The 12626-nt window shown below is 38.8% G+C and overlaps 1 protein-coding gene across 3 annotated transcripts in view; it reads right to left on the bottom strand.

Annotated features, from left to right (window-relative positions):
• Positions 1–2067: 2067 nt before the first annotated feature.
• The window catches only part of MAPK6 (mitogen-activated protein kinase 6), a 77396-nt gene continuing 66837 nt past the window's right edge, over positions 2068–12626 (bottom strand). For all 3 annotated transcript variants that reach the window (XM_033919942.1, XM_033919945.1, XM_033919944.1), the window contains exon 6: positions 2068–10693. In XM_033919942.1, coding sequence (XP_033775833.1) covers positions 9598–10693 — 1096 coding nt within the window. In that variant the 3' untranslated portion in view covers positions 2068–9597. The remainder of the gene's footprint in view (positions 10694–12626) is intronic.

Genomic DNA, 12626 nt, shown 5'->3' with positions numbered 1-12626 from the left:
AAAAAATGATTAAGCACAAAAATTTGAAAAAGTTTGACATGCTGAGAATACTGAAGACAGCTTCTCAATCTGCAGAAAATGAAAAACTGCAGGTCTCATGAACTGATATTGGGTGGGAAGGCACCAGCACGTACAGAGTAAAGGCAACATCTTAATTTAAAGTGACAATGCACTTAGTATGTGTCCTTACCAGGTCCCATGGATGACATCACCCATGTCCCAATCATAACCAATATAGAAATTAACTCAATCAACTATCCCATTCAACCCACCCTAAAACTACTAGGAATGACGATAGATGCTACACCATGCAACCACAAATCAATAAAACAATACAGAAATCATTCGGAGTTATGAGAAACTTAAGACAAGTTCGAAAATTCTTTGATAGAACACAATTCCAGATCTTGGTACAATCACTAGTCCTAGGTCTTTTAGACTATTGCAACATTCTCTACATCCCCTGCCCAGCAACAATGATAAAACAACTATAAACAATCCAAAACACAGCATTGAGACTTATCTATTCATTAAGGAAACATGACCACATCAGAGAGGCATACCTCAACTTACACTGGCTTCCAATTCCAGCAAAAATACTATTCAAATTCTACTGTCTACTATTAAAAACCATAAACGGCGACAGCCCAATGTACCTGAACAACTGTCTCATTCAAACTTCATCAACTAGACATAGGAAACCCCACACCCCATTCACGTACCCTCCAATCAAAGAAGTCAAACGGACAAAATTATGATGGTCTCCTAGCCACACAAGCAGCAAAACTCGACAACCAAATCTCCAATCTACTAATTATGACCCCAGACTACAAAGCATTCAGAAAAGAAATACTCTACTCTTCAAAAAAAATCCTGCAAACGACTTAATACTAGCTCCTTCCCACTTACCAATACCACTCCCTAATACCTTCCTGATTCCCCAAAGCAACCTCGTCTACTCTGTATCTCCTCTAGAAATTACCAGATATCTTCATGTAATACCTTTTTTGTAATTCTTTTGTAATCCGCCTTGAACCGCAAGGCAATGACGGAATAGAAATCTCTAATGTAATGTAATGATTATACTGGCCTGTCCTCAGAGAAACATTTTACTTGTACAGGAAAGTAAAATTGCCTACCTGTAATGGGGGTTCACTGTGGACTGCAAGGAAATACAGTCAAATTATGGGACAGGCTCTAGCAGATGATATCATTTTTTTTGAAAGCTCAGAATGGCAGCCTGCCTAAGCATGAACTCCTGCATGCTCTCTCTGTTCTCTTTCAACTCAGTCTCAAAAAGCTACATTTTCTATACTGGATGGTTAGTATGGCTCTATTGCCCTAATGTCCATGGAGATCCCCCCACCCCAAACACACACATTATAGGAAATCCATATTACTTTCTCCATGGACGAGCAGATATACACTCACACTTATAGGTAATTACCAACCAGAAGGTTGTCAGAGTTTTTAGGATTTACAACAACTTGGGGGAACTAAGGTTCTGTAGTACTGTCCAAATACAGTGTTCAAGCATGAGCAGAAATTCAAACAAGTGTTTGTCAAAGGTGTGGGCAGATAAGTTGCAGCTTTGTCAATTTCCACTATGGATTCAATTTGTGATAGATGGTTGCTGCTTTAGCTCAGAATGGGAGGACACCAATGAAATCCGGAGGTTGAATGCCCATTTTGGCAACAAATGACAGTGCAGTCCGACACCCATTGAGAAAGTGTATGCTTAGTTAACTGAAGGCCTGAGCTGTATGGATTGAGATGATCAACTTATAACATTTTTTGAATAGACTGTGTACCTCACAGGTAAGAAAAAGGGCTTCTTTGAGGTTCGAGGTGTATAGTATAGATTTAACCAGATGGGAATGCTGTTTGGGGAAGACTGGCAAGACAATCACTTATGCGGAATTTCAATATAATCTTAGCTAGAAACTTTGGGTTCAGGGTAAGACTTGCAGTTTAGGAGGCATATGTGCCTAAGATAATGTTTACAGTTGTACATCTTAGGTTTACTACATCTGCTGGTAATAAGAACTGCACAAAAGAACTGAATTCTATTCTTCAAAAATAATAATTTATTGTCACTTGGCAGGATAAACAACAGAAGCAAAAGCATAAATATCTCCCAACAGTTGTCTCATTACAAAATCCTATGTTATCACAACTACCAAACTTTCTCTAATGACCAGTGTCACAAAGCCTGACTTCTACTTCTTAGGAGAATCTCCTTAAACTAGAAAAAGGAATATCATAGCCATATAACCTTTGTGGTAGGCGATGCCAGCTCCTAGTACAGTCACATGAAGGCTGCTGATCCATGTAGAGGTGGTTTATCTCCTTCACTGGCTCTAGCCAAACTTAGTTAGGGGAGGAGTGGTGAGCCATATTGAACTTTCAGAAGTTCACAATGGCATGCCTGCGAGTACAAAGAGGAAAGTTTCTGAGTCTTAGTATTCTGCTGGGAAGCAGTATAGAATCAAATCAGTCTTGTACACTTGGGCATAGACCTGTAGAAAGAGGATAACAGAAAGCAAAGTCTAAAGCAGAGAAGCAGTAAAATCTTCTCTTTAGCCAATCTCTTCATATCATCAGAGTTGTGCACATATGCCTGAACACTAAGCAGTTTCTCTGATTGGCTGGAGCAGAGCTTACAAATAGTAGCATAGCAAATCAGGCAATTGCTATCATATGTGCCATATCCTCAATGATTAGTGACATCAAGGGAATATGAAGATAAGGACAACATGATTGCATTCTTCAAGGTCTTCATCACTGAGAAAGCTCTTGCTCCAGGCCTTACAGCACACACATAGCAGAAAACTATGAACATTTTTTATTTCTTCATCCTTTGGGAGTTAGGCAAAGCTGCAGTATTAGAAATCCAGAGTGCTTTGCAGTACCCTCTATAATAATTTGGTTCTGGCATCAGCCATACAAAAGTTTGGTTAGGCTATGATGGGTTCAGAAAAATGGCATTATGCCACAGTGATAGCTATAAAGAAGAATTTTCTGGGAGTGGTCTTTAAAGTTCAAAAGAAAATTCCATGAACTGAGGTTCAAACTTAGGACAAGTTGAATTCCCTTAATGTAACTGGGGTTTGGATGGATAGTTTTCTGTAAAGGAATCCTTGTGTGAAATCAAGAAAAAGGCTTAGACTGATCTTGACCTCTTGGTTCCATGTGTTCTTGAAAGGCTGCAATAGTGAAAAGGTGAAATGTGTATTGAATTTATTTTAAGGACTGATTTAGAAAGGTACCAAAGGTAGTCTAGGAACTCAGGAGTTAGGCAACCTGAAGAATTTTGAAAGTGCTGGAAGACAGAAAAACATCAATAGAGATGAAATCATTTAACTCTCAATAACCATGTTATCAAAGTTAGGGATTTGAGATTGGGAAGTTCAAGGCTGGCATCCTATTGTGTTAGAAGACAGTGCTGGGTCCTCAGAGGAAACGGTTGCTGCTTGGTAAGTTCAATGAGCCATCAAAACTACAGCTAACAAAAACAGAACAGTGCTATTTGTGATCTGTCTGAAAGGATTTTTTTGATGACTCTAAAAGTAGAATGGGCAGATTCTACAGAATTGCAAAGGCAGCAGAAACATTCTTTGCTAAGCTGGCTTTGTGGAAAAATTGATACTTGTGTCCTGAGAAGCAAACAAATCTATGGATGGCATGTTGCAGCACCTGACTTTGTTCAGTATGATTGAAACATTGAGGAACTATTAGTGATGACCCAGCTACAAGCTCAGCTTCTCCACCAAGTGGCTGAGATTACTGGACAGATAGGATGCCTGAAGGTGAATTCACAAGGAAATCATCAGGTTCCACATTTTGAACAGCAATTGAGCCCAGTAAGAGGTTGGACATTGATGGTTTAGTCTAGCACTTTTGGGAATCCCTTAGAAATACAAGTTCAGGAGATGCAGTGTTCTGTATCAGAAATGATGTGTTAGATATGTGCTCTTACATCAGCTGAAATTACTGTGAGAGATTGGACATTGTTGGTTTAGTCTAGCATTTTTGGGAATCCCTTAGAACTACAAGTTCAGGAGATGCTGTGTTCTATATCAGAAATGATATGTGTTAGAGATGTGCGATTGCATCAGCAGGCATTAAAGTTTTCAGATTACATAAAAGCCTGCATTGGATGCTCTTTCTTGATAAGAATAATATGGAACTATTGGGTCTTTGAAAACTGAGGGGTACTTATTTTGAGATGGACCACCACTCATTCCTCCCTTCTCTGCTTTAATACTTTGTCTTAAAATTCAACATTTTATTTTTAGTTTGATTATTTTCTACCAACTGGCATCTAATGATTTCACCATTCCTCCCTGGTCAAAGGAAATGATTTCACTTGCCCCAAAGCTTACTTGCTTGAATGATAATCAAAACAAAATTATTGCTCAATCAAATCTAATCACATTGTTCCTCTCTCCACCCCAGGAATGTCTTGAGTCCACAAATAAAAGTATGTGAAATAGGCAATATTCAAAGCCCCCGCTTCTGTGCATTAACTGCTTTTTCACCTGCAGAAAAAGGCTTCGAATGTTGCCTTTCTGTATATGCAAATTAAAAATAAAAAAACACAAGCTACAAAAATGTACAGAACAGGAGGATATAAACCATGGAGACATTGTTTGCTGTAGTTGTGTTATTCACATATTACTACAATTTACACTAATATCTCTTCTTATTGTACAATTATTAAAAACAAGTCCGTTGTACCAGCAATGTTATTTTGCTCTACTTTTGTTGCTGTTTAAATAGAGAAATCAGAGAGGGTATCTAAATCCAAAGATAAAACATTTTGCAGAAGACTTGAGAAGCTACATGCTATATTTAACCTAATTTTATTCATGCTGGCTTGGAAAAAATATCATTCAGTAAAAACATACAGTAAAAACAAACAAAAAAAGTCTTACCATATACAACTTGCAACCTACAGTAATGTACCTTAATTACTTCCATGCACACAATGCTAACATTACAAAGAAGTTTAAAAAATGAACACAATTAAGACTCTAGGAGCATTTTGTATCAAAGCAGTTCCTAATTTATCTTTGTAGAGATAGGTCAAGCACCTTCTAAATGCAAAGATACTTACCTATAGCAGGTGCTCTCCAAAGACAGCAGACATATAGTCTCACATGTGGGTGGTCATCCACAGAACCCAGTATGGACACTACCAAGGTGCACTGTCATTATAAATTTTTAAAGGCAGTGCCCATTCCGCGTACGTACTAGCACCTTCCTGCCTGATGTCAGCTCACAGGACCAGCAGTTGAATAATGAAGCTAAAAAGCTAACTAGGGAAGGTGGGCAAGTTGTGAGAATATATGCCTGGTGTCCTCAAAGAACACCTGCTACACAGTAAGTATCTTTGTTTTCTCGGAGGACAAGCAGGCATAATATTCTCACATGTGAGACTCCCAAACTGCTAGAATCACGGCTCTGGATGAGGATAATGGATATATAAACATGAGCCTTGCAAAACCCAAGTGGATGGATGGAAAGATGGTGCTCAGGAACTAAAAAAATTCTGTAGAACTGCTTTTCCAAACCAATTGTCTCTTCTGGAGTTTTGCTCGAAACAGTAGTGAGAGGTAAAAGTATGGATCGAGGGTTAAGTAGCCACTTTGCAGATGTCTTCAATGGATGAGGAACGGAAATGAGGCAGCCATAGCTTGAACATTGTACATGCCCTGCAGCATCAGCCCAGCCTGAATATACGTGAAGGCAATACAGTTTGCCAGCCAAGTAGAGATGGTTCTCTTGATAACAGGAACTCTGAGTCTATTAAGGTCAAAAGACACAAAGACATGGGAGAATCCTGTATGAGATTTGGTCTGATCAAGGTAGCATGCTAGAACATATCTGCAGTTCAAGATGTGAAGAGTTGCTTCTCCAGGAAGGGAATGTCACTTTGGAAAGAAAATAGGCAGAATGATGGATTGGTTGAGGTGGAATTCTGAGATGACTTCTGAGATGAATTTTGGACGAGTTTGGAACCCTACTGTCCATAATAGAATCTTGTGTAGGTAGGATCAGACACAAGAGCTTGAAGTTCACTCACAAGGTGTGTAGATGTGAGGGCTATGAGGAAAACAACTTTCCAAGTAAGAAGTTTGAGAGAGCAAGTTGTTAGTGGCTCAAAAAGAAACTTCATAAGAGTAAATAGTATTGCATTTAGATCCCAGGTAACAGGTGAAGGCCTGCTAAGTGGTTTGGTGTAGTAAAATCCTTTCATGGCTACCAAGGGATGAAGAGACAGAGGATTGTTGTCCGGAGGAAAGTGAAACGCACAGATAGCACAAAGATGCACCCAACTGACTTGGTTTTTAGACCAGAGTCAGAGGTGAAGAAGGTAGCCCAGGATGGATGGAAGTGGACATGCAACTGGTTCAAAAGAATGCACTGCACACCAGGAAGAAAATCTCATTCATTTGAAACGGAAACACTGCTGAGTAGAAGGTTTTCTAGACATGTCAATGACAGCAGAGACTGCAGCCGAAAGCATAACGCTTTACTTGCTCAGTGGAAGAAACCATGCTGTTAGTGTTAATGATCAAGGATTGGGATTAAGGATCAATCCATTGTTCTGCATGAGGAGTGTCAGGAACGACTATAGCTTGCATAGTTTTTTGGATGAGTGCTCCAAGAGGAGTGGAAACCAAGGTTGAAGCTGCCAATAAGGTGCTATGAATATCAGGCTCCTGGTGAAGTCTGAGTAGAATTTTTCTGATGAAAAGGTACTGGAGTAAATGTGTAGAGGAATCTCATCCCAATCAATAAAGAAGTGATCCAACTCCAATGACGAGGGTAAAGGGTCTGGAGCAGAATAGCTGGGAGAAGTGAAGAGATCCAGTGTCCCCAAGGTGGAGAAATAAGACATAAGATGTCTGTGCTGGGAGACCATTCATGGGGTTGAAGAAGTCTGCTAATACATTCTGCTTCCCTGCTAGATAAGCTGCCCTAAGATCTATTATTCCATAAGCAGAAACTCAAAGCCAGGCCAAATGGTGCATTGCAATTGCTAAAGCAGATGTTCTGGAAAAACCATCAGAGGCATTGAAAGCTGCACTAGCTATGAACTTTCTAATAGTAAACAAGTTCTTAGATAATTGTTGAAATTGAAGGGGGGGGGGAAAAATTACTCAAATTCTGTTAATTGTTTTAGTAAAGATTTGAAAGTAAATGGGCATAAATTGTTCTTTCCTATCATTGATTGTAGTTCTTCCCTTTTTCCTCATGTGCTAGTTTGTTTTGTTCTGGTTAGTCACGTCAGTCAAGAAAGTTTGTCTCTTGATGTTTCTTTGATGTAATGCATTTGTTCCCTGCATTTTAAAATTTTTATTATGTAAAACCACTTTGATTACTTGAAACTTGTAAATTACTAAAAACGCGCTTGCCAAAAGAGTCCAATGTTCTGGCTTCTCTGCCTGGAGGAGCAGAAGTGTATGAATGCTTAAGGGCAGATTCCACAACTAATGAATGGTGTTGAAGTAGAGTTCTGTCAAATCCTGGACACAATTGAATTCTTTACATTGTATCTTTCTAGGAGCTACTTGGACTGATAAGAGTCTCCCAGTTTTTAAATAAAGTATATTTCTTGATTTTGTTGAGGCATTGAAACATCATCTCAATGGAAAGAGAACAGTCATCTCTGCATCCATGTTTACTGTGTATAGAGAAGTCAATATCTGGGAGAATGCAGTGGCATACCTAGGAGAAGAATGTTGTGCTTTTTAGCTTTCTTACATGCAACATCCTTTGATATTTGAGGCAATGATGAAGATGATGTGGAGTCCTGCCTCTTCAAGGAGCTCAATGCATGACACTCTGGATGTGGTGTTGATGTACTTGGCGCTGATGTCAATGCCTGGGTCATGGGAGGCTTGAGTTTCTGATTCTGAATCCCCCATGATTGATGTCAATCCTGACTCAGTACTAAAAAGTTTTTGAAAATGAAGGTCCAGGCTTTGAATGACTCTTTTGCATATGGAGACAGAGAGCACATGTCCCAATGTTCAAGACCCATACACTGGACACACCAATTATGTGAGTCAGAAACTGAGATGGTCTGATTACATCAAGAGCATTTCTTAAAGTCGCATGGTATCATCTTTGACATGGAGGAAAAGTGGCCAACACTAACAGCCTCTTTTACAAAGCTGCACTAGCGGCTGCGCTGCGCTAACAGCCCCGAAGCCCATAGAAATTTAAAGGGCTTCTGGGCTTTTGCCACACAGCAGCCGCTAGCGTGGCTTTGTAAAAGAGGCTGTAAATCAAAGGGCTCAATGGCCTGGAGAGCTCAAGTGAAAAGTATCCCCAAAACGATCGAAGCTCCTGGGGTTGACAAAAATAAACCAAAGTCAGGAAAAACCCCGGAACACAAAACCCCCCCAAAGAATTATTATGAAAACTATGAAAATTAAGGATGTGAAGGCAAAAAATGTTGAAAGATTCGACATGCTGATGAGAAAACTGAAGAGACAGCTTCTCAGCTCTGCGGAAAACAAAGAACTGATAGTCCTATGAGCAGATGTTAGGCAGAAAGGGACCAGCACTTGCTTGGTATGGACACTGTCTAAAGATTTAAAGTGACAGTACTCTTGGCAGTGTCCATACTAGGGTCTGTGGATGATGTCATCCACATGCGAGAATATAATGCCTGCTTGTCCTTGGAGAATAGAAATTCCTATACACAGTGAGTACTTTCCTTGAAATGAAAGTTATAAAAATAAAATAAAAATGATTTAAGTGGAAAGCCTCCAAAATAAGCTGATGTTATATTCAGCAATGTAGGTAATAAACCATAGTGCTAGACAAGTTATGTCAATCCATTTCAAAAATCAGGTTGACTTTAATTAAATACAGAACATATTTGCTATAATAAATAAAAATACTGCATAACACTTCACTAAAAAAAGAATGCATTACCAGAACATCTGCAAATATTGACTGATTTTTCTCATAGAGGATAACTACTACAGTAATGCTGGCTTAACAGAAGTGCATGATGTAAAGCACTATGGGGTGGCTAATGGTCAGCCACATACTGTTGTTACCTTGAGGTAGATAACACATGCATACCAAAATCTGTATTCTTCAATTGCTGCTGGTATCATGTGTCTTAAGAAATGCATCCAGTATGAAAACTCCTACAATGCTTGTTGAAAAAAAGTTTTGACTTATTGGGAGAGGGAAAATAGATATTTTCATGCAATTATGTACTGTCTCACTGTGTAAATTTCAAGGCAAGATTAATTTTTGTCTCCAAAACATGGACAAGTGTTTTGAAGACAGAATGTTTTTACTTGGTTTAGTGCATTTTGTCTTTTGCCATTTCCTCCTGCATTGCATTATTTTACTAAATTCTTTAATTTTGTGTGTGCAAACAACATGCCAGTTTAAAACAAAGACTTACTCGTTCTGTATACAAATTCATTCTGAGTTGTAAAAACAATGTAAACTGAAAACTAAATGAAATATGTACTAAAATTACACTGTTTGATTCAAGTAAAAAAATTTACACTAATTAAAAAAAAATCATGAATACAAAAGAACTGTCTGCTGAGTGTTTTAATTTAGATGTTTCAGAATGCTGCTGTAGGTTTTATGGGGGATCTGGGGGGATGATTTCATAGCTGAAGGCATTAACGTGGCTTGAATTGATTTAAGGGGTGAACCAACAGGACTATGAAACTGAGGGATCCCAATAGACTCCAGTTGCTTGTTGAAGAAGATATCCCCACTAAAATTAATAACACTTTCACCTTTCTCTTTTTCTCCCAGTTTTCCATCTTCTGACATCTCTGTTTCTAACATTTCAACATCCTCCTTCTTACTAAAAAATTTATCTAGGTAACTGGTGTATGTATTTTCCTTCTCAATTTGCTCATCCTTCCTTACTTCACAACAAAACTGATCTATGAGGAAGCACTCCTCTCCAGTACTTACAAAGAGACTATCCCAAGAATTTTGGTTTCGAACTCCCAATTGTGCCAGATTGGCTATTCCTTTTTCCTGTTTTTCCTGGCTTACTGACTTTGATATCAAATTTTTCAATTCAATTTGGGATACAGAATTATTCAAGTCATTTAGTTTGTCAATATCAGAACACTCATGTTGTAAACTAAGCTGAATGGTGCCTGCTATAAATGAATCAAAGTCAAAACTTGAATTCTTCTCCCTTTCCTTTTCAACTAGTTGTGAGGCCTCCTCTAGGGCTATCTGAGCTTTCACTAATCCATTCCTTTCACATTTTGACTTGCCCTTCTTATCTGCCTTCTCTTTACTTTGTTCCTTCCAGTTAGAAAGATCTATGATAAGTTTTGGCTCATAGTAATGGTTAACTTCACTATCTCTCCAAACTAAATTATCTAAGTAAGAAGTAGATCTTGTTTTGTAATTGCAAGTGTGGCTACATTCCAGATCACAGTATTTGTTTTCATGGTGATCTGGATATTGCCAGCAAGGCTCAGTAGTGAAGTGCGAGTCAAAAGCAGGGTCCTCCAGATACTTTTCACGTTCTCCATCCAAGTATTTGCGAGGGTCAACTTGCACTTCCTCTTCTTCTGTGACATCAGAAAGAGCTCTTGGATCACGCTGAACTTCATCAACTTCAAAATTATTATATATTGGCCAGTCATGGTCAGACAATTGGCTTTCTTGATATCTGTAAGTTATTAGTTTTAAAGTATTAGTAATGATGCATAAAAGCAGTCACTTGAAAAATGTCTGTAAGAATACAGTACAGTAGAATCTCAGATAACCGGCATTCAATTAACCAGCACTCTCAATCAACTGGCAAAAAAAAACTGGCCAAAAAAAAAAAAAAAAGCCCCCACCACACTCCTCAGACAACCTCCAAACAATCCTCCTTCTCTCCCTCCCCTGAAGCAGCAGGCAACCACAAATCTCCCTCCCTCAGCCCCCGAAGCAGCAGCCAATCCTGACAACCTACACTCCTTTGTTCCCAAAGCAGCAGCGTCAGCAGATCCTGACAACCCCCCTCCCTTCCTTACTGATGCAGTAGCGGCAGCCGGTGAACAGAAGAAGCACCGTAAACAGGCTGTTTTCAGCCAGCCCTGGCCAGGCCTTTCCTCTGCCATGTCACTTTTGATGCGGCAGAAGAAAGGCCTAGCCAGAGCTAGCCAGAAGCAGCCTGTTTACAGTGCTTCTTGTTCACTGGCAGCCACTACTGCCTTGGTAAGGGAGGTTTGTCAGGATTGACTGACCAAATCATGTCAAAAAATGATGCTTGTTTGGGCGGTTGTATCCTGTTGAAGATTCCTGGAATTTACAAGTGTGACAGTTGTCACCGATGATATGAAGACTAAGATTGTGAATGAATCAAACTTAAGTGAATAAATTAAAAAAAATAAATAAATACAGTGCCTGCACATTGCATTGGAAACTCAGCCTTGAGGCCTTGTAGTAAAGAGATTAAACTCACAGATTGGCATTCCCTGTCTAAATTGCTAATTCTACATTTCAGCTAATGCTAGGAAGTTCAGAAGATTGATTTTATGACTCTTAAGAGACACAGATTTATGGGGATAAGGTTCTCAGAGGAACAGGAAATTTGGGTATTTTACAGAGAATCTGTTTCTTATAGATTAGAAAATACAATACTAATTTGAAGGTCATACAGAAGTTAAGATGTGTCTGCAGGAAGTAGGGCTTTTTACCGACATGGTTAATATTTGGAGAGGTCAGAGATCAAGGGTGATTTAGGAAGAATAGTGAAACACTGCCACCTGCTGGGTTAAAAAACTTAACAGAATGGACTTTTAATGTTAACATTGACGTAAGGCATTTTTGGAAAGGAGTCATGTGATCAACTGTACCATTGTATTCTAAAGCATGATAATTATTAAAAATGATGTCACATAGGGTATAAATCAGTTTGCCTTGTTTTTTCTCTTTGAAGAGCACTGAAATTCTGAGGGCTTGCTCTTCCTAGACCATGAGAGCTCTGTCAATAAACCATTTGTTTTTACATAGCTGTTCCTCGTCTGTTATTTGAATTCACAGAACGGAGTCTCTAGCCCAATCATGTGGGAGAGAGAATCCATTCTGGCAATTCTTTTGGCCTCGATGTTCAAGTCTGCAGCCACTTGAACAATCCTTACACACTTAGATGCTCATAACATTGACAGACTCTTGCATAATCGATGTACATCATTTATTCTAGTGTATATGTATGAAGGAAATTTTTAAAAATAAAGTAAAATTCTGGAATCTCTCATTGCACACCCACAATCTCTTTGGGGCACACCACTATGTCGTGGTACACGGGTTGAAAGATACTGTGATACAGTAATGCATTTGGCATAGCACTTGTCCTCCTCCTACTTTGTATCAAAATCAAAACACATTGTTCATTTCACACTAATGTGTATTATATATTAAGAATTAAATATAAATTTAAAAAAAATCTCTATAATATACCGAAAAGCTTTAAAAGGGAAAGGAAGAAAAAGGATTTTGGATTTAGCTCATGCTTTCAATTGTAGCTCAAAATGAGTTACATTCAGGTACAGTAGGTATTCATCTCTCCCCAGAAGTCTTACAATCTAAATTCTGTACCTGAGGCAATAGAGGGT

Source organism: Geotrypetes seraphini, chromosome 14 (genome assembly GCF_902459505.1).
Source record: "Geotrypetes seraphini chromosome 14, aGeoSer1.1, whole genome shotgun sequence".
NCBI classification, from domain to species: Eukaryota; Metazoa; Chordata; class Amphibia; order Gymnophiona; family Dermophiidae; genus Geotrypetes; species Geotrypetes seraphini.
This window is presented reverse-complemented; position numbering and strand designations above follow the sequence as displayed.